Source organism: Anarrhichthys ocellatus, unplaced genomic scaffold, assembly GCF_004355925.1.
Source record: "Anarrhichthys ocellatus isolate YVR2014 unplaced genomic scaffold, GSC_Weel_1.0 scaffold108, whole genome shotgun sequence".
NCBI classification, from domain to species: Eukaryota; Metazoa; Chordata; class Actinopteri; order Perciformes; family Anarhichadidae; genus Anarrhichthys; species Anarrhichthys ocellatus.
This window is the reverse complement of record NW_022280138.1, coordinates 444810-468034: the sequence shown is the minus strand read 5'-3', so window position 1 is coordinate 468034 and position 23225 is coordinate 444810. Positions and strand designations below refer to the sequence as shown.

At 42.3% G+C, this 23225-nt stretch overlaps 2 protein-coding genes across 2 annotated transcripts in view; both read right to left on the bottom strand.

Annotated features, from left to right (window-relative positions):
* The window catches only part of mfn2 (mitofusin 2), a 38817-nt gene extending 25515 nt beyond the window's left edge, over nt 1-13302 (bottom strand). The window contains exons 1-7 of the mRNA XM_031876411.1: nt 12731-13302; nt 10359-10540; nt 9005-9140; nt 8255-8417; nt 1065-1189; nt 501-609; nt 224-331 (exon numbers count right to left, since the gene is read on the bottom strand). Of these exons, the coding sequence (XP_031732271.1) occupies nt 224-331; nt 501-609; nt 1065-1189; nt 8255-8417; nt 9005-9140; nt 10359-10536 (819 nt within the window). The 5' untranslated portion in view covers nt 10537-10540; nt 12731-13302. The remainder of the gene's footprint in view (nt 1-223; nt 332-500; nt 610-1064; nt 1190-8254; nt 8418-9004; nt 9141-10358; nt 10541-12730) is intronic.
* A 2326-nt stretch (nt 13303-15628) lies between these two features.
* Nucleotides 15629-23225, bottom strand: part of LOC116399331 (zinc finger protein PLAGL2-like) — an 8532-nt gene continuing 935 nt past the window's right edge. The window contains exon 1 of the mRNA XM_031876418.1: nt 15629-23225. This exon is cut by the window's right edge and continues 935 nt beyond it. Within this exon, the coding sequence (XP_031732278.1) occupies nt 20828-22117 (1290 nt within the window). The 5' untranslated portion in view covers nt 22118-23225 and the 3' untranslated portion in view covers nt 15629-20827.

The following is a 23225-nucleotide window of genomic DNA, read 5'->3' as shown; positions in this document are numbered from 1 at the left end:
ACACACACACACACACACACACACACACACACACACACACATACATACATACATACATATATATATATACATACATACATATACATATACATATATACATATATACATATGGTGGCACAACAGCCATACACCAGTGGTTCATGCATATACCATACAAAATGTTAAATACGTTTGAAATTTCTATGTGTGTTTCCAGTTGTAGATGTTTTGCCAGCTGACTGACCTCCTCCATGTATTCAGGCTCTGAGGCTGAGGCGTCCCAGCGGTTGTTAAGGATGAAAATGTTGGGACTGGAGAGTCGCTCATTGACCTTGTGAAAGAAGGACTTCTCCTGTAGGAGGACATCATTTACAACCGTTTTAAAAGACATCATACATGTACAACATTAGCATGACATTGACATTAACTACCGCAGTCCGTCAGATTATTCCACTATCTCATCATACAGTTCACTCAGTTCTGAAGCTGATGTCTCAAACTAAAGAGGTGCCATGTCTCACCGTCTGCATCAGTGTGGACTCAGAGTTTGCCACCAGAACAAATACATCAGCATCCAGGCAGAACTTGTCGATCCAGCTGTCCAGTTCTGTGGTAACATCGATACCTGGGCTGGAGAGGAAAACAAAGTAGAAATCGCAGATGAGCATGGCAGCTTAAGCAAGAGAAATGAAATATTCTCCTTTTACGAGCAGGTTTGTATTTTTTTTAATTGCTAGCACTACATACAGCTTATCCCATCTTAGCCTTGGTAGAAAATGCTGTGACCTTTCTAGAACAGGTCTATGCTCCACTGCCGATCTGCATGCTAAGGATGCTAATGTATTCACAGCATAGTATTTCTTAAGACTTGAACAACACTACAGTGCTAGAAGAACAACTTTAATGCAATAAATTCCTGTCAAGTTATGTGACATACAGTACACCTGTAATATTAATACTATCAAGTTAACCACTTGATTGAAGAGTCATTCGTTTTACATTCAACACTTTTCCACAAAAACGTTTGTTACAAAAAGGTGATGAAAATGAATTTGTTGATGAAAGAGTGTTAACTTGTGTCTGACCTGTCCACCAACACCAGATCATCCCTGAGCAGAGCACACTTGGCTTTAGGCCACATGACACAGACCAAGCTGCCGGCGTCCAGGTCCTTATCCTGGTGGAGAGCGTGGGCCAGCTGGTTCACAGTCTGTAAACACACACATCAGCAGATTACCGCACACAGCAAAGACCTTCCTTGAACTCCTGCAGACTGGAGTTTGGAGGTAGTTTGACCTGTATACTCTGTAGGGGTGCAACGGATCACAAACCTCACGGTTCGGATCGTACCGCGTTTTTTGAGTCACGGATCAGATAATTTTTCCTTATTACACACTATGATGATGATTTTTTATTTATTTTATTGAAAGACAAGAGACAATATTAGACAATATATAGACATAACAACAAGAGGATGACAAGAACAGTGGGATAAAAGCTAGCAAACATATAGTCAGTGTGTGTGTATGTGCGTGTGTGCTTTAGAATGTCCTTGAGCCTTTTGAGATGGAAGGAAAAAAATAATAATAATAATTAAAGCTGCGAGCAGCGATGAACGGGCCCTCGCTATCTGCAGCGCGTCGGGGGTGCCGGCGGGACTCCGGCCTGCGCGTCCGAGAACGTCCGCGACTGTCGGACGGCACGTCTGCGAGCGAGACGTTTTTAATCCCGCGTGGACCGCCTGATGCTGGAAATGATGCTTTGCAAATAGTCCGATGCTTCCTGTATCCGCTGCCTGGTGCTACAGAACACGTGCAAACATGCATCATGTAGCTCTGTGTCAAATGTAAACCACATTGTGTAAAAGTCATGTAAATCAGATGATGTTTGTCACAAAATATAGATTTCCTTTCGCCAGCAGGTGGCACTGTGAGTATTAGTGAAAATGAGCTAGTAGACATCCTCAGGCCATGAGTGTTATCAAGCATGAGAAGTTTGGGACCATTTGGAACAAGTCCAGCTGAGTTACATCAGCTTTTTTCATGGGGAATCACGTAAAGTAGCCGCCCGCTACGGCTAAACGATTCCGTCAAACATGAAGCTTTTGATAACTTTTAATCACAACGGTCTTGACATGGTACTGACAAAATTTAAAGTGGATCTGATGAAGACCCTAGGAGGAGTTCGTTAAAGTATAGAGACTAGAAATAGGCCAAAATCTATGGACAAATGACACATAAATCAAAATGGCCGACTTCTGGTAGGGTTTAGAGCATGGTCCCAAGAGACTTATTTGTAAGTCTCCATATGATACATCTGCCTACCAACTTCCATACATGTAGCTGAAACGTAGTGCTGGGGCTGCTGTTTTTAAATATTGTAGGGGGCGCTATAGAGGCAATTTAAAACAGCCAAGCCAACAAACCATATACACTGTCTTCATATGACCTATGACACATGTACAAAGTTCCATGAGTTTTTGAGCATCCCAAGTTACTAAACAATTTTTCATGGCGAACGATGCGTCGCCACGGCAACAACGTTCAACGAAAACTCACAATATTCATGGTGATGCATCATCAATGTCTTAAGGCTATCCTTACCAAATTTGAGACTCATCAGGTCACCTGGCTAGGAGGAATAAATAAAAGTATAAAATATGACATTTCCTTCAGCCAGTAGGCGGCGCTATGAGTTATTGATTTTTTTCAATTGAAGTATGTTTAAGCTTGAAGTAGCATCATGCATAAGCAGTTTTGTGCGGATTGGATAATGTACCTTGGAGTTATAACAACTTATAAGAACTTATTTTTTCAAAAACAATGAGGCAAAATGGCCGCCACGCCACGTCAAGGTTCTTCCATGAAAAGTTACGATTTTGATAACTTTTAATCACAAAGGTCTTAAGAGCATCCTGACCAAAGGAGAAGTTGATCGCATAAATTCTCTAGGAGTTCGTTAAAGTATGAAGCCTGAAAAATGCAAAAACTGACAAAAAGCACAACTTCGCGAGGTTACTGTACCGCCCCCTAGTGGTTGAATGCAAAACAAATCGCAGGGTTTGTTACAGGATGCGATGTGCACATATGCTGCAAATATTGTAATTTTAGGACAAACGGTTGAGAAGTTATGTGCATTGATATTAAGCCACGCCCCTAAGAAGGTTGTTGGTCCATATGTTGTAAACGCTAAGAGATATCAAAAAGTTTTTGATGACTTTTGATGATCTATATCCAATAATGATCCAGCGAAGATTTGGTAGCAATCGGACCCATCATGTCGGCAGAGCTTGCAAAATGTGTTTTTCACTAAATTCAAGATGGCGGAAAATCTAAGTAGGCGGAGCTTAGGGGTCTGAGAGGCTTTTTTTTTTTTTTTAGATCTAGCGGAGTCAGACATGTGTGTCGATTTTCAAGTCAATCGGACATACTGGCCGAGGGGCGTCGCCGGTCCAATTTGTAGGGGGCGCTAGAGAGCCATTTTTTTACACTCAAATATGCAAATTATGGCAGCAAAGTTTCTACACCAGATCTGACAGGTGTGCAAAAATGGTGAGTTTTCATAAATTCCAAGTCCCCCTACAAGCTCCATCCCCACAAAAATAAATATCATAAATAATTAAAGCTGCGAGCAGCGATGAACGGGCCCCCGCAATCTGCAGCGCGTCGGGGGTGCCGGCGGGACTCTGACCTGCGCGTCCGATAACATCCGCGACCGCAGGACGGCGCGTCCGTGAGCGGGACGTTTTTAATCCCGCGGGGACCGCCTGATGCTGGAAATGATGCTTTGCAAGTAGTCCGATGCTTCCTGTATCCGCTGTCTGCCGCTGCTGAATACGTGCAAACATGCATTATGTTGCTCTGTGTCAAGTGTAAACCACATGGTGTAAAAGTAATGTAAGTTGGAGGAGTTTGTCACAAAACTCAGTTTTCCTTTGGCCAGCAGGTGGCGCTGTGAGTATTAGTGGAAATTAGCTTGTAGACATCCTCAGGCCATGTGTTATCAAGCATGTTAAGTTTGAGACTGTTTGGAACAAGTCCAGCTGAGTTATATCAGCTTTTTTCATGGGGAATCACATAAAGTAGCCGCCCGCTACGGCTAAACGATTCCGCCAAACGTAAAGCTTTTGATAAATTTTAATCACAACTGTCTTGACATGGTACTGACAAAATTTAAAGTGGATCTGATGAAGTCCCTAGGAGGAGTTCGTTAAAGTATAGCGACTAGAAATAGGCCAAAATCGATGGAAAAATGACACATAAATGAAACTGGCCGACTTCCAGTAGGGTTTAGAGCATGGTCCCAAGAGACTTATATTTAAGTCTCCGTAGGATACATGTGCCTATCAGGTTTCATACATGTAGCTCAAACGTAGCGCTGGGGCTGCCCTTTTGAAATATTGTAGGGGGCGCTATAGAGGCAATTTAAAACGGCCAAGCCCAAAACCCATATACACCATGCCCGCCTATGACCTATGACACATGAACAAAGTTCCATGAGTTTTTGAGCATCCCAACCCACTAAACCATCAGCTTCCTTTGTCATGGCGAACGATGTGTCGCCACGGCGACAGCGTTCAATGAAAACGCACAATATTCATGATGTCATGGCGTCACCAGTCCGACTTGCAGGGGGCGCTAGAGAGCCATTTATTTACTAAATAAACAGTACACAAATATGCAAATTATGGCAGCAGAGTTTCTCCAGCAGACCTCAGACGTGTGCAAAATTGGTGAGTTTCCATGCATGGCAAGTAGCCCTACAAACTCCATTCCCACAAAAATAAGAATCAGAAAAAAAATAACCACCACTACAGTTTCAATAGGGCCTCGCTGGCCCGAAGTTGTCGGTTGCTCGGGCCCTAATAATACCCCTTACAGCTTCAATAGGGCCTCGCTGGCCCGACGTTGTCGGTTGCTCGGGCCCTAATTAAAGCTGCGAGCAGCGATGAACGGGCCCTTGCATCCTCCAGCGCGTCGGGGGTGCTGGCGGGACTCCGGCCTGCGCGTCCGAGAACGTCCGCGACCGCCGGACGGCGCGTCCGTGAGTGAGACGTTTTTAATCCCGCGTGGACCGCCTGATGCTGGAAATGATGCTTTGCAAATAGTCCGATGCTTCCTGTATCCGCTGCCTAGCACTACAGAACACGTACATTATGTAGCTCTATATCAAGTGTAAGCCACATTGTGTAAAAGTCATGTAAATCGGATGGTGTTTGTCAAAAAATGCAGATTTCCTTTCGCCAGCAGGTGGCGCGGTGAGTATTAGGGAAAATTAGCTTGTAGACATCCTCAGGCCATGAGTGTTATCAAGCATGTGAAGTTTGGGACCGTTTGGAAGAAGTCCAGCTGAGTTACATCAGACATTTCCTTTAGACAGTAGGCTTTGCGCAACTTTGCGGGTTTGCTGTAGCGCCCCCTAGTAGTTGAATGCAAAACAATTCGCAGGGTATGTTACAGCATGTGATGTGCACATATGCTGCAAATATTGTAATTTAAGGACAAACGGTTGAGAAGTTATGTGTATTGATATTAAGCCACGCCCCTAAGAAGTTTACTGGTCCATATCTTCTAAACGCTAAGAGATATCAAAACACTTTTGATAATTCTTGATGATCGAGATCGAATAATTATCCACAGCAAATTTGGTAGCAATCGGACCCAGCATATAGGAGGAGCTTGTCTGAGAGGCTTTTTTGTAGATCTAGCGGATTGGGACATGTGTCGAATTTTAAGTAAATCGGACATACTGGCCGAGGGGCCAACAACAAAACAAAAAACAAAAATCAATAATAGTAATAAATACATAAAAAATATATACTATACAAATTTTAATATTAATAGGATGGGTGGTGTCACATTTGCAGAAACATAGTGAGGGATGACCAGGTGGAGCGGTGTTCTGTTGTATTGTATATGATGGACGAGGTTAGATTTCCATTGAAATATACTCTATCATTAAGTTTCTCCAGTGTGTGATATGTGTGTTATTCCTTGATTTCCAGTTCATGAGGATAGTTTTCTTGGCGATAGTTAGGGCCACGAGGAGTAATTTGCGATTTGTTTTCCTCAGATGTATTGTTGAGATGTCTCCTAGTAGGCACAGTGAAGGGCATAATAGGACGAGGCAGCCCAGGAAGACAGACAGTGACTCACTTATTTCTTTCCAAAAGTGATTAACTGGTGTGCAGTGCCAGGTGGCGTGAACAAAGCTATCCGGGCTGTTTTGAGTGCAATGTGGACAGATATCTGACGTGAATCCCATTTTAAACATTTTTTGCCCAGTGTAATGAATTCTGTGAAGTATTTTATACTGTATTCGTTGTAAATTGGCATTTTTAGTCATGAAGTAGATGTTATTGCAGATTTGGTTCCAGAAATCCGCATCAGGAGTGATGGACAGGTCTGATTCCCATTTTCTTGATGGTATGGATGATGTTTTGTCAGACTGTGATATTACTCTACATATTTTTGAGATTAACTTTTTTGAAGAGGGGATATTAATTCAGTGTGGCTTTGTGGCACAAGGCAGTAAAACTGCCTGTGCCAAAGCACACTGTATATTATCCATCGGGCTTAATAATAACTAGAAAATTCCTAAAGAAATTTTGACAGTGTGGCTTCTACTGCCCGAAGAAATCGCAATATATACACACGCCAATGTTACCGGTAGTGTCATTCAGGTTCAATTGAGATAGCGCTACTCTCTTTTCTGCATTTTAGATTCATACTCTTGGATTGAATCTTGTATTTGCGGGGCTTTTATTTTGAAAGGGTGGGACTGGGTGGGTGAGAGGAGAAAGTCCTCTAAAAATATCTAAGACCTGAATGACTGTATGTATATATATATTATAAAAAAAAAGAGAGAGAAAGAGAGAGAGGTGCGTGTGTGTCTCAGTGCCTCTGTGTGTTTATCAACATCACTAATGAGCTCATATAAACACCTGTGTGCTTGGGTGCATGTTGGTGATTGGAGCACCTGTGTGTTAGAGGCTAATTAAGAGATTAGAGTGAGCAGTGATTTTCAACAAAACTACCTGTCAAACATATGCCCTTCATACCAAAACCATGAGACTAATCAATAAAATATGGATACCGTGAGAGAGATAAGACTCTGGCAAACGCGGAGATGTGTTTTTTATGTTTGTGGTCTTAAAAATGTGAGCTCGAGCGCAATATGCAAAACTGGTACCGTCTGCTTTCTTTGAGAAATGAGTGGTCAGATTTAACATGGAGTCTAATGGAGCAGTTGGTTGGAGTTCATGTCGCTCTGTGGCTCTTTGAGCCAAATGTGTAAGTCCGTTGGATTCCACAGACATCTGTGTGCGACAGCATAACATTTCCAAGCTTTTTGGACAAAAATGGTGTATAAAGAGTAAACATTGTGGGAGCTGGAGCAATTTGTTTGGAAAAAAAATCACAGAATATTTTCCTGCTCCGCTCCACTCTGACAGTTATGCTCTCACTCTAGCTCTTAACGAACTGTGCAATACACACCCATTATAAAATCTGAAACAGACCCAAACGTTTCCTGAAACTTAATCTGTGACTTCTTGTTAGCTGTCAAAATGTCCATTTGGCTCAATAAAGTGCAGCGTTTTGTCTATGTTTTAAACTTTGAATCATGTTTCTACGTTAAAGTACGGCTAGTCAATATGGGCCCAAAGTTAAGTGGTTTTTTTTGCGCTCTTCACGCCGGAACCCCATTCAAGTGAATGGGGACCTATTGCTCAGTTTTTGGGGATTTTCGGGAAAACCGCTTGGTGAATCTCTCCAAAAAACAGATGGCACACTATTCCCGATCAGGCCGCACGTTTTGATGTATTTTTCACGCCGCTGTTGGCAACGCTGTGTGAGGAGAGGCGCGCCAAACTTTTGGATAAATCGGATGATTCAGTGTGGCTGTGTGGCACAAGGCAGTAAAACTGGGTAGTTCTAGGTTAGTGGCCTTAGTGTTAAGTTTGGATTGAACGGATGATTTGAGTTTCAGATATTCCAAAAATTGATTGCTCCTGATGCCGTACTTCTGAACCAAGTGAGGGAATGAAACCATGGTGTTGTTATTGAAGATGTGTTTCAGATGAGTGATGCCTTTAGCGGACCATGTGTGGAGATTAAGAGGCGTCTTGTGACTTAGAAAATCAGGATTCACACACTATGATGATTAAACAGTAAACAAAAAAAACAAGTGTGTTCACAAATGTGCCGAACCGGGAGGGGTGATCCCAACCGATCACGGATCAATCCGTGATCGGTTCGGATCCAGCTCTGCTAACCTTAATGCTCTTCCTCTCCTCAGAGCCTTCAGTGAGGAGGAAGGCCTCATTGCCATCTGTGCCCTCCACCCTCAAGAAGCAGTTGGTAGTGTGTCCTATTCCAGAAGGCAGCACCTTGTCACACAGCATGGCATTGATAACTGAGCTCTTCCCATTGCTGGTCCTACAGAACAAACAGCATACCTGTCAGCAATACCTGCACCCTTTCCACAGTTTTACTTTAAGTTGCTTTTTAATACTCTAGTTTCAGGTCAAATTTAATATTTAGAGATTTTCTACAGCTACACAGAATTGGATTAAAAATCTGTTTAAATGTCACATTGTATGCTTATTTTCAGGTTCATAAATGTACTTGTGGTTTCTACTAGAACATAAAGATGTTCTAGTAGATGTAAAGACATACTGTAAATGTCATGTTTCCAAAAACACTTAATTCTTCTCTACTGTCTGTAGGCAGGGTCACCTAGATGGAGGTGGTTTTACTGATCCACCTGGACCCTGATCTGCTTATTTTTACACAGGTTTTCTGATGGAAGCAGCAGGAGAAAAAGTGGAAAGATTGTCTTTTTTGACACTTTGAGGGTCTGTAGAAAATGCAGGCACACATGCATTTTGCATAATATGTGACCTTTATTGAATTAAAAATTGTAAAACAAAAAGTAGCTGCAATAAAACCAAGTCATTTTTATTCAATATAGATAAAGGAAGTTCTAAAATGTGACAGAGAGGCTAACAAGCAGATTTACAAACCTCCCAAAGAAGACCACCTTCATATGCCTGCGCGCCAGCACTTCTCCAATCCCTGCCACCTTGGCGAGGTAACCCCGGACCTCCTGGACCTGCTCCTCTGTGGTGACTGGATCCAGCTCATCATTTTTGTAACTATCTAAAAGGAAAACATTTATCCAGTTTATTTATGAGTTTAAAAATTAGGACATTTTCAAAGTGTTATAGAATAACGAGCTAAATTTCCCTGTACAGTAATGTAAAGTATAACTACGTCAAATTGTATATGGCCATTGGAACAGTTTGAGCAGAAACCCATTGAGTTTCAAGGTAACAATAAACCTATTATGGAAACCAATTCCATCATTTTAGGACTGCTTTAATAACATCCCATATTCAACATACGTGTAATAAATGATTGCTGTAATTATTCCAAGAATAGACGCGCATCAAAATTCAAGCGGCGGCTGGCCTGACCGCATAGTTTTAAGGTGCTGCTGTTGCGGTCTTGTCTATCCTTGGTCTGTCAGTGTCCTCTAAATAGAGGACAATAGTGTAAATACACAACGTTATGAACTTGTTGAGGAAAATCTTGAGGAAATGGATGTGTGGCGCGAGTGTGTGAAAAGTGTCAATTGCTCGATTCTCACCTTGAAAGCATAATTTTACATGTACTACCGAGCATATGCACATGGTATTTCGAGCCCCGCAACAGTGATGTCATGGTGTTATGACACACCCCTGAGTAAAGTTCGACATGAATGCAACAAGGTGAGTTAAAACAAGATTTTCATCTGATGTTACTGAGATACTGTCTAGTATCTTCTGCACAGGAAGCAGAAGAGCTCTTTTGCTCTTCTGCTTCCTGTGTTTGACTGAGAGCAAGGCTGAGCTAGTAACGTCAATAAAAACCTATTATTTATATCCATCTATTCTACAGTTTAAATACATGAACATTAAAAGTACAGACACCGTGTGCTGGTCTGATTATCACTATGGTTGTACTAGGGTTTTTTATGTCTTTTGCTCCAGTCGTACCACAAAGAGAAAAAAAGATTTTTTTTAGACTGATTTGATGTGAGAAGTTAGACCTCCTCAACACCTTAACATTGGCTCTTTCAATGTATTGATGTTGACGTCTGTGTTTGATTTAACCGACACTGCTGTATTGAGCTAACCCACTATGTTGTACTGAAAGGAAATTCCACCAACCTCGGTCGTACGGTCATTAATAATAAATCATTGATTGACTTTTACCCGGGTTCTTATTCAGATACGAGACGAACATGTCAGATTGTATTCAGATTATCATAATGCATATGGCAATAGTGCGTTATGTGTGAAAATTGTTAGAGAGCAAATGCAGTAAGGAGGGTACCATCTAGAAAGGAAGCACTCTCCTTGATGTATGCCCCCAACTGTTCAAAGATCCCGTTGATCTTCTTCTTTGCTGTGACAAAATGCTTGAGCGGTGATGCATTCACTTCCGCCATCAGTCTCTTATCCTTTTTGCCGTGGACTGCGTTGGTGTTGGCTCGTGGGAAAACCAAAGACATGGCACTACACATGGGATAAAACATCAAAACACCCTTATAAGCATGTCTGGCAAGTGTGACTGAAATCTGAAATCCTCTTATAGTGAAAGACAATTAGACAAAGATTGACAGCAGGGCAAATGTGATATCTATTACATTACAGTCATTTAGCAGACGCTTTTATATATTTTACAATTCAGATTCTATCACATTCATACACAGCAGGCATAGCTACGGGAGCAATTTTTGGGGGTTAAGTGCTCAAGGACACACCGACATGCGACTAGCAGAGCCAGGGATCAAACCGAGCAGGGCAACCCTGCTCTCCACTTAGCCACAGTCGCCCCTGCCATCTATGTTAAATACCTTCAACTACTCACTGTAGACTGGACTGACAACCGCTGACTGTTGCCAAACTACAGCCCAGTCCCTTCATGTACATTGCTCTTAAGTCCTGATCACTCAATCTCAAGAAGACCAACAACATTACACATCAGCATTGGGGCTAACCCAGGGGTGTCAAACTCAAGGCCCGCGGGCCGAATCCAGCTCGCCACGTCATTTTATGTGGGCCACAAATCCGCCAGCAAAAAAATATATATACATTTAAAAGATAGACTTGATAATAAAAAATTCCCAGTCGAAATGATGATAGAAAGTCAAAATGAGATACTTCAACACAACAGTCATAGAAGCAGCTCTTTGGCTGGTTACTGTACACTTGACATGGAAATGTATTGTGGGTACATTGAAGACTACTTTAAACGTGGCTTTAAAACACATGAAATACTTCACATGGAATTGTGCAAACGCACCCTTGAAAGGATTTTACGCATTGAACAAAGTTATTGTAATAACTTGTTTGATATTTTCTTTAATAGTTTGATCTTTGATAGAGTAATGTGAGTTTATTAACCCTAAATTAAAAGGATTTAAGTTGTAATAACAGAAATGTGCTGAAATATATTTTTACATCTATATAACTGCATGTACAATATTTTTACACTTGACAGTTATTTACCAATATGTTAGTAGATACATTTACACTGTCTTACATTTACAACCGGCCCTTTGAGGGAAACCGTGATGCTGATGTGGCCCAGAGTGAAGATGAGTTTGAGACCCCTGGGCTAGCCAGTCCATCTCCACCTTTCAGAACACTGGCTGGGTGTAGCCGAGGAATTAATCTGTGTTTTAATGGCTTAGCCAGTAAGTTCATTTCAGTTTCAATGTCTTCTTCATGCTGGCCCATTCTCTCTCTCTATGTATACCAAGGGCAAATTCAGGGTTGTTTTTAGTCTCTTCGGGGGAGCTTCACGTTGAAATAAAAAAAATGTAAAAATACTGCCATCTTTACCTTCTATAATTAAATAAATTGTTTTGGGTAACGATTAAAAAATTAAATGTTTTTTGTTTACGTTAGCTTCCTCCTCTGGAATCTGCATTAACTGCTCATTCTGTAGTAATGAACGCATTGACACGCATACTGGACTTACTGAATGTACACAACAGGATAACTTACAGTGCAGTCAAACACCAACTGCGGCCTCACAAATGACCAGTAAAAACAGAACCTTCTTGACGAATCTTCTCTAACGCAGTAACGTTATTAACTACCCGTTACCTGTACAGCCCTTCCATTAGACTGAACGTGATTGTAACGCTTCTAGAACGTGTGCGTGTGTCCACCTGTGTGGTGAGGCCGAGCAGGCCATTGTTCAGCTGTGTCCTTTCACACAGTGTGAAGGTAACTCTGCAGTCATGGTCTGGGTGTCTTCTTTCACTCGTTTAAAACCGGCTAACGTGAACGTACTAAATGGAACACCAGCACAAACCCAATTGGAACAGCGAGACTGACACATTCAGCTGAAATCGATTAAGTTGACGCAAGCAGTAAATAGCAAGCTAGCCTTTATTAAGGTCCATGTCATCTAGTTGTCTAACGTCCCATATCTAATGTAGTTAGCTGACATATCATATACCAGTCAAATAACCGCCAGTCCTTGTTTTTGTGTTAACGTTATCAGGTAGCAACGTTACTGCCCCTGACAGGCATGGCAACGCATTGAAGTGGGAACGGGTCCTTGTTGAATTACAAGCTAACTAACTTAGCCTGCCACTGAAGTCCATTTCGAACAGCAGCTAACGTTAGCTAGTGTGACATTACTTCAGAAACCCGCCAAACAGACAGGCAGCTGTTTGGGTTGTGACTTACCGTAGATGGGGTCGTTCCTCACAAATAATCCTCTTGCATCCTGGCCCCTCGGCTTTTTGAATCTCTAAAAGCTAACTAGCTGATAACGTTACTGCGCGACTTAAGCTATTAGCTTCTGCTACCTATGCTAGGTTAAGGGGGCGTCGCTATTTGTTTTTAGCAAGCGCAGGCTTGATAACAAGCTGTTCTGCAGCACTGACGGTGTTCTAACAGCGCAAATGACGACGGAGACGAAAGTAAATCTATTCCAAACTCGTTGTTTCCCAACCTGCACGTCGTTCCAGCACGTTTCCTTGAGATGTTGCGCTCTAGGCAGACTGCTCACCAATGTTGCCAGATCCGATTGCCAGTTTGCCCCCCCCCAATCACAACTTAAAATCCGCCCAATTCAATAAATGTTGAACAGCACAAATCATAACCTTGCCAGAAATCCGTGTGAAACTGTAAAACCCATCATAAAAATATCTGCATCAATTAACCAAAGACAAAATGCAACCCAAAATGAGTGCAGTCAGACAACTAAATAGACAAATTAATGAGAATGAGAATGACGTCAAGGTAATCGGTTGACTGGAAACAGCCCATTCTGGCAACGCCTCTTTGCTGTTTTACGACAGCCGGCATCCCTCAAGCCGATGTAGCATTGCTGATCCCTTCTGGAACAATCCATTACTGTGCCATCTTCGGTCTTGATCCTTTTTACTAGACCAGTGACTCTCAAGAAGTCAAACAGGCATTGTCTTCCTTTTTCTTTGCCTCCATACTCTAGAATACATTTATTAACATCACTTCTCTTTCTGCCAGTTGGTTGCTTCCCAAGATGAATAGTTTGCTGTTCAGATTGGTGCCCCCACCCCTTCCTCATTCCGGTCAACTTTACTTTCTTTTGTTTACTTTCATAAACACTCACAAGTTTAGTAATGAGACACAAAATGCACCATCTATTGTGCCAAAATTCCTCCTTTTCTTTTTTTCGGAAAAAACTTTATTTAATTTATAACAGGTTTACAGTTCTATAAATACATACCCAATTTATAAATAGACAGACACATAATACACAAAGACAGATACAGATGCAAGAAAGTGATGTGTGCCTGGATGAAAAGTTTATTAAATGCCATGGGAGGGTCTGGTTTTTATCCAGAGTTGTCCTCCTTCTGAGGTCAGTGACTGTGTTTTATTACCATGTGGCTGTCTATAACAGTCTGACTTATTACAATTACACATTAGTTTTCCACAGTTTAAAACATGTAATGCTGACAATGAGTTGGAAAAGTTCTCGTTGTTTCACAGGCATCTTCTCATCAAACAGAGCAAACAAAACAGATTTATATTTCACATGGAAAACTAGGCCGAGGCATTGAAGGACCAGACCTCTTGAGCTCTGTAACAGTCCATGAGTAGATGTTGTTTCATCCTCATTACAATGAATCATGGGACATTTCTTTGTTGTGACATAACAACTCCATGAAACAGTGGCTCTTACGGCGAGTTGACAGACATGAGCCATTGGACATCTCTGATGCTCTCTGAGAGGTTTTTGTTTTTTAACATCTTTATTACTTCCTCACCTTCAATATCGATTAAATTTTTGTATTTAATGAATCCACCATATTTGAAATTGTTCATCTTTTTAAAATCATTTTTACTCAATAGACCATTCCAGTCTATCTGTAGGTGTTGTTGAGTTATAAAATCTCCAAACCTTATATTCAGGACCTTGTCTAAGTCTCCCTTTCCTCTTTCTCTACATGGAGCAATCGTCTTCCCAGAGTGTTTTTTGAGTGAAATTGATTTTCCTAAAATGAATTACTTTATTTTAAGATGCACATTTTTCAAAAGCTTTCTATTATGTAATTTATTTTTTAATCCAGCCATTATTTTACTTGAAATGAGAAGAACATTTATTTATGTGTTGTTTATAATCCATCCAGTTAAATTTGAAAACTGAGAATAATAATTTTTAAAATATAATTGATGTGTACTTTATTTGACATTACTATTAGACTTCTTGAATATATACAATATATATGGCACTAAATAGTGCAAGTTAGAAATTATTGTAATGTTCCGGACCTTTGCACGAGATTTTCTCAATCTGGACCTTTTGGAAATTTAATTGAATACCCCTGGTATAGAGGTTTGTTTTTGGCATATTGGATGACCCCCAATAGACGCCTCACATTAGTGAGGCGACCTTGCACAAATCCTGTTTGATCAGGCCCGATGATGGTGGGTAGGATGGGGTCGAGTCTTTTAGCTAAGAGCTTGGCCAATATTTAGTTTTCCACACAGTGCAAACTAATTGGTCTATATGAGGAAGGTTCCTCTGGGTTTTTACCTGGCTTTGGTATTAAGGCTGTGTTGGTTCAGGTATCTTTTGATTCAGGAAGGAATATTCGTACATTTTACTTAAGAGTGGAGTAAAAATGTCTTTGAATGCTTATATATTTCTGGGTGGAAGCCGTCTGGGCCAGCTGCTTTCCCAGAAGGGATGTCATCATAAGTGGAAGATGATGATATAAATCACAATAAAAACAAATTGAAAAATCAACGAAAATACAAAACATGAAACACAACATATTCCTCATAATAAGCCTAATTTCACCCGCAAGCTGAATAAGACTAAAACTATATTGAATTTATGGCTTTAACAAGATCGATCATATTTCAAGATTTGTCTTCAATTTTTTCCCTCAATTTTCATGACATGAAAAGACATCAATAAGATATTCACAAACTGGTCCAAGCCGACATCAGGAGGATATACAATATGTGCTGATGGGAAGTTGAATGTGTCTGGATTTACAGGTTTCCTCTTCATTTTTCACTGCTTCTATGGGTTAGGGATATTATAAACCACCTTCAACACTTGAAGTAAAACACAGGGACACAGTAGAAATCAAAAGATTAATTTATTTTCTATTACTTTATGTTCAGACAATCAGAAAAGGACTTCTTTTCACTGTCTTCTAAAATCTATTAAGTGATAATACAAACACCTAACGCAAAATATATCTAAGTTAAAGGTGTCGAAACCTGCATTGTAGTGGTTCTCAGAGCCGACCTAAATGCAAGCAACACAACAGTACTGGATGATCATTTAGTGAAATGAATCCTGGCATCCTCAGCTCTCCACCGCTTCTCTACGTTCAGTCTGGAATGCTTCAACGTGTCAAGTGTTGTTTTGCAGACAAGCTGCCACATCTTAATATGTCCTAAGCAATGCAGCGACAGCAGACATGTACCACATAATGTAACATGTTAATGACTCAAGGTTCTGGAGTCAAACGCTCATTTAAACCATGGTAAATGGACTGACTTGCTCAAGCCACAAGACGTCCTTTTCAGTGAAATGTAAACCTGGGTCATTTCAAGGACTTCGGTATGCTTCAAAATAAATGCTTGTTGGATCCTCTAAGTGCATCTGAACACCCCATTCTACTTCAGAGCTGAAGCAGGGAATGAGGGAGTCCGTCAATATTTGCTATGTTCTAAAATATACAATCCAACAATCACGGCCACTTCATGCAGTGATTGGTCAGCTGTCTCTCCCAAGCTCTCTTTTTTAAACTACTTCTGTCACTTTCATGTGAACAACGGAATGTAACACCATCAACGCCTCTAAGGTGAGACTGTCTAAAAGTGTGCGCCAACAACAAATAGAGTTGTTAGAGATCAGAGAGGCAGTGAGACGCGGGCATGAGGAGAGTAAGTCTGATGGCAGGCAACACTGACGAATTCCATTTACAAGGCCACATGGGACTGTTCATGAGAAATCTGCATAACCTGAAAGAAGACGGTGAATGTCGGTGAGTTTTATTCACACATCTCCCAGTTCAAACTGCTGGGTGCGTTGCCATGCACATGCACACACACACACACACAACATAGTCGGCATTGTGTGTGTGTGTGCATGTCATGTTCGACAAAGAGCCTAACGTGGCACACACATAACGTTACTACCAGGCCGCAGCGGTAAAACAGCATTTTACAGGCAGGACAGTCAAACCATTTTCTTTTGCAACTTAATGACTTAATGAAACGATGACCCATCCCTCAAGCTCCGAGTGAACAAACACAGTGCCAAAGTGTTGTCTGTACATTCCAACATGCAACTGTGGAATTCCTTTAGACTGAGACCCAGATTCATAAACAGAGTAAACATTCCAGACTGAAGAGGCAGAGACACTGAAAACAGGACTGATGCAGTGTGACCTGCCAGGCAATGTGGTACTTGTTGCACTAGACATAATTCTGCTGTGAGCTAACCTCAGTAAAAAACTATGGAGCTACAAAGTACATGTGCTTGTTCTGACAAAAATAAAACTCTACACAGACATTTTCTCTGCAGTTAGATGGACAGTCACCTGTCTCTTCTCTGAGGTAGTAAGTAAGTAGAAACATCATTAAAGGCAAGTATAGAGAACAATGTTTGACTCTGGAATACACCACTAGGACTTGTGTACCATGTCCTTCAAAGCTGAACTTGGAGCATACAGCCATCTTCAGCAGTAGTCAAATCTGCCTAACTGTTACAGGTTAAAACTATTACTAAGGATTTTTGCAAAAGGATATATGACATGGTAGAGGTAGAAAATTTGACCAAATCATAGTGTCAATGTCTGTCACTAGATAAAGAGTTTAGATTCATAAAATCTACCTTTATAGTTTGAATCGAATGGCACAGGTAAGAGCCACAATAACTAGAAGCAAATACAAATGAAAACAAAAACCCACAGTTCTGTGTGTTTGAGGTACAGATCAAATTCATCTTTTTTTTTAGAAATGTTATTAAGTGCTTAAACCCAGTCAGGACATTAGACACTCTTAGAGAGGCACAACAGTAGTATTTTAAGACATTGGTGCAACACTTGGATGGTTAAAATGAAAGAAGTCCTTCAACATACAGTTCTTGGAGTTAAGGCAGAAATGAGAATCATCTGAATCTCTCTCTCAAAGATCTTCTTTCCAATATCACATCCATCACTCACAACTTCCAGCTGGAGAACTTCTCCATCTCCACTACACTTGACCAATTTCTTGAGCTGATCATCCATTGTCGGAAGGCTGCTGGTTTAGATGAATTATTCTTGCCATGCTGCACTGTGACTCCAGTAAAGGAACCTTGATCTCAACAGACCAACACTCCCTCAACTGCTTCCCTTGTCTGGCTTTCCTGAGGAGGCGGCTGGGCTGGGATGGGATGGGATGGGGGGGGGGGGTGTCACCTTTTAGTCCTAATTATATCAGATACTCTTGAGATCCACAACCTTGTGGAGAAATTAGTGTCAATACATAGTAAAAGCTAGGAAATAGGAACAAGTGCTCTTGAAGGCCCTTGTGGAATCTATGCTGCATTCTATTTAGGAATAAAGTCAGAAATTCACAGCAAGCACGTCACAGTTACAACCTGCTCAGACCCAGTGGTCCAGTTTGTAAAGAACAAAACCGGAAACAGCGAGAGCTTTGAGACTTCTTTTTGCCTCATCACAATGCTGTTCTCAAGTCACATTGTGTAGCTAGGGTTGCCACCTTCCATTATGGAAAATATGTGAAAAAGGGCTGGATGACCTCTTCTCAAAAACAGCTCGATCAGCATATTGCAAAGCGCTTTTGTTTCTTACTATGTGAGCAAACAGGTGAACTAGAACGTGACAAACATTTTATATTTTCTTTTCCCCACAGTCTCAAACGAGTGTTTTTATGCATTTTGTGGGACAGGCAGCCATTCTAAGATCAGTGACCTGGTTTGCAGTGTCAGCAAATGTACATTTCAGAGTTCACGGTTTGACCTTTTAACACGGCGGATTGAATGGATTGGAGGACAAACAGTTGCTGCACTGCTCTCTGGGGCCGAAACACACCGAGGATGCTACAGCATCGCCGGAGGAGAGAGACGAGTTGTGACTGAAAGCAAAAGTCTGAAGGAATATTTTCATTTTTCAGCGATATATACTGCGATATGTAAATACACGGGAATATTCACTCTCAATTTTATACATTTTAAAGATGAATGCATCAGTTTGGTGCATTTTAAGAGGCTAGATAAACAATGTTGTGCTCTTGTAAACAATTTTGTGCTCTAGTAGCCTAAACAATTTAATTACAAAACACGATGTTGAGATATGAATGGTGATGACAGCACAAAAGTCACACCTGTAATGTATTGTTAACGAGGCGGGCTTCATGTTTCAAGACCGGTCAGGTGTGATGCCGACATCACCATAGACCCCTCATGCTGAGGAGGGCCCAGCCAGCACCAAGTCCACGGTGCTAAATAGCTCACAACTGGAGCCGCCAGTCGCCTCCACCCGGGGCCATTCAACACCGCCGTGGAGGATCCTCGCACACCCAACGGCCATCTCTGACCCACTGAGTTAACTCCCCCAGGCAAAAGCGGACCCAAATTTGCAAGAATAGGGGTGCAAGGCAATTCTCCAAGTCCACGGTTTGATTTGACTTTTTTGACAGGGGAGTTGGGGCAGCCAGACTCGTTGCTGCAGTCCATAAATCCTCTACAACCCACAAACACATTTATTCTTTACATGTTGGCAAAAATGCAACACGTGACTTCAGGGAAGCAGGATTTTACACTTCTGTTGCTTCTCTGTCATCTGTGACTCGATGAGTAGCCTTGGTGTCTCAAAAAGTGTAGCTGCAGGGCAGGCAACTGGTGGGCTACTCTGTGCCATCTATCAAGTGTCTTACTGGTTGTTGTTTCTTTGGACGCGCCAAGTAGGCGGGGATGGAGGTAAAAAAAAATACTGGGCCAATCGCCAATCCTGCTTTTCACTTTGAAAAGTCGAAATTGAAAGCTCATTTTGATAGATATTTGATTTAGAATCAAAATCGTAACAATCCCTAGTACAGAAGTGTAAAAATATATGCAGTTGATTATGAAACTGTGGCGGGCCTACTAATTAATGGGAAACACTGGATTAGTCATGAAAAATGAGAACTGTGGGACGTTTCCTTTTGTATCAAGCAGCAAAAAAGTTGTAGCATGACGTGTTGCAAACATGGCAATGTCGATGCTGAAATATATCGAGCAGCCCCATTGGTTGCCACTTGTAGTTAGCAGGTGATCCATGAAGTGTCACAAAAACTGCAGTATATTAGATACAGTAATAACATTATAAAGAACAGGTTCTAAGCCACACTTCTCCGTCTGAACAGTAACTACTATGTTAACTGTTCACTCAACACAACATTGGAATCGTTTTTTGTTAAAAGGTTTACCCACACTCAAACGCTGTTGCAGTTCACTTTCAGTAACATTGTGTTACACTTTCGATTTACTAGTTTTTCTAATAATAGTAAGTGCAGTCAAGCTTTACAGTTATTGTTTACTGTAACTGCTATTAGCTGCACTTACGGACACTTCAAAATAGGCCACATTCTGACAGACAAAGGTTAGATTTCCATTACTTGAAACAATGGTTGATGATAACATTTGGTTATTTCATCAACGGTCATTTCCCGTCTGCTGATATACTTGGACACATCAGTGGGTGTGATGCTGGATGGTAAGCTCTTTACTGCATATTTTAGTGAGTCAGATATGAAATACGGACAGTGCCATTTGCATTCTCTATTGTTTTTTGCACATACTCACTACACGAAACATCTTACATCAACTTTTCTCTTCAACTCTGTAAGGCTGCTCATGATCCAATATTCTAAAATGAGAACATCTCAAGTCAGCGTCCATAAGGAAGGTGACTTTCCTTAAAACAGTAGCATCTTCGATGACAACCTAAAACTGGATAACTCTCAGTACGGTGCAGCACCTGTGACGAGTGTGTTAAGTGCATCCACTGTTGGTAACAGGTCTGACAAAAAGAAGTACTTCTCTACTTTGGTTGAAGTGAGACCACCTTTCCTCAAATGTTCAAGCTTCCTTTTAAATAATGAGGTAATACTGATGAGGTGATTTGTTGTGTTCAACAAAAAAAAACTAAGATTAGCATAATTAGCACTGACAGGCTAAAGTCACACACTTGTTTTACAATAAAGATGCCGTTCTCATGTTTTACCCTTTTCGTAAAAAGGCATGAGCACGTGTGAAGGCAACATTTGTAGGGACAGAGCTGCTTACTGCTGAAAGGCCTGGTAGTAGTGAGGTAGGGAGCTGGAAGTGCTCATAGCAGGACTGCTGTATGCCTGAGGTAGCTGGCTGTGGTTATGGGCTCCGGGGCCTTGTGGTACATGAGCCTGTGGAGGTTGGAAGAAGGTGAAAGGCCCTGGTGCCTGGGACGACAGCCCAGAGGAAGATGATGGAGGGGAAGTGGTGGTGGTGGGTGGATAGCTCATCACTAACCCCCCCATCCCCATGTGAGGGCTGTAGGGAGGCAGGCTAAAAGGAAGGAAGCCCAGCAGAGGCCCCAGGTCCATGTTAGTGGTGCAGGACAGCTCGGTTGAGGAGATAGCGGGGCTCCTGGACAATAGGTGGGGTTCACCGCCAGCACCCACGCCTTCACCCAGCACCTCCCTCTGAGGGGAGGCAGAAGTAGAGGTAGAGGAGTTGACTGCACTCAGGTGAGGTGGGGGTGCACTCTGCAGGTCCAGCAGGAAACTGTCCACGTCTGCGCGAGGGTATGAGGTAGATCCGTGCTGGTACCTGGCCATGTTGCCGTAGGGCTGCTGCTGCGGAGCCACCGGGGGCTGAAGGTGATGGTGGTGGGGGTGAGAAGATTGAGGGGGCATGTGGCGAGCCACACCCATACTCGAGGACAAGGAGCCCTGCATGAGGCCATGAGGGTGGCCCATTCCAGGGACAGGATTGGCCATGGGGTAGGAGTTGTACATGTCCCTGGAGAAAGTCTCCATGGGCTCCTTGGAGCTGATATCAGACGCCACAGGGTTAGGCTCCTCCTTCACTGGGCACTGGGTGGCAGGGGTCGGTGTAGCCACAGGAGTGCTGCTGGGTGTGCAGGGTGGCATCAACCCTGACTCCTGGGCATGACTCTTCTTCAAATGGCGAGTCAGGTGGTCTCTGCGGCCAAAGCGTTGTGCACAGCGCGGGCACAAGAAATCACGGCGCCCAGTGTGCACCACAGCGTGACGTCGCACATCCTTACGGGTGTAAAATCGGCGGTCGCATCGCTCACACGAGTACTTTCTCTCTCTCACAGGCACAGTATCGTTTGAGTTGCCCTCTGATGGTGGAAGCCTGTCAATATGGCTGCCCAGGTGCTCCAGCAGGGATGGCGACCCCTCTGGACAGGGAAGGCCTGATGCAGCGCTGTGGGCTGCCACCAGGTGGCGTCTATAACCCAGCTGGGTGTTGTACTGCTTTCCACACTCCTGGCAGTGGAAGAGCTGCCTGCTGGCTGGGTGGCTTTCCTGCAGCTGGCTCTTCAGATGGTCCTGCTGGTGAAACATGGTCTAACAGAAGGAACAGTACTGGCTCTGCTGCTGCACAGGGACTCTGGCCAAGAGCCGGAGCAGACACAGGCAAGACTCATGAGGATCCTCCAGAGAGCTGACCATCAGCCTACAGACCTCTTGTCGTTTTGTTAACTTAGAGTGCTAGAATTAATGCTAAGAGCTGTTTGTTGACCGTTTGATGGTCTCTTGTGGCAATGACTAGTGGTCTGTCCTGCCTCACTGGGGCAAGCTTGTGTCCAGCACTTGGTTTCTGTGACAGCAGCTGCCATAGCAACCCCAAAAGGGCTGCGGTGATGAAGAGTTGTGGAAGCTCTGACTGGGTCTGTGTGTTTCCCGAGAAGAGCTCTTGTGTTGGCCCACAGTCTATTTTAGTATTCAGCAGCCCTGAATGCCACAGTCACAGCAGCTGAATCACAGAGGCAGCGTGATATCGTTACAGACCTGCAAAACAAAAAAAATTGTCAATACTGGCATAGTAAGAGGCATGCTGTATGAGCTGACTTTAAAGAACTATAAAAAGAGCAAAACATAATTCACACATTTGACTCTACAAGTCCACAAAAAAGTTAGTCTGGAGCCTTGTATTGCGTTTTGAGATGTTTTTTTTTTTGCTTTGACAAAAACAACAACAGAAAATGATGAGCAGAGGAGAGCAGGGGGCGGCTCCCATTCATGTTCTTGTTTCTGACACTTTAGTCAAACAAAGCATGTAACCCTACATGGACGTACTGCCCCGTTAGTGGAACAAACGCATATGGTTAAACTAAACTACAGCTCCAAGTGAAAGTGAAACTATTGAACAATTTGACTTATTACTATTGATTAACTATTGCAGTACATATCGCTATCGTTTTATCGCCCAGGCTTAATAAATCAGTTTTAGATTATTAACAAGGCCTGTTCAATTATGACACGATCGCCTGATCACGATTATTTGACCACAATCAAGTGAATTTTAAGCCACTTTAGAAATGTGCAACAAATGGAATGTGAATTATGTGCGTTTGCATCAGCTGGGTTGAGGCAAATAAATGGTCCGAGCACAAGGTCCCAACATCAAGAAAAAAAAAACAGACCATATTTCTTGCTTTCCAAAGCAAGA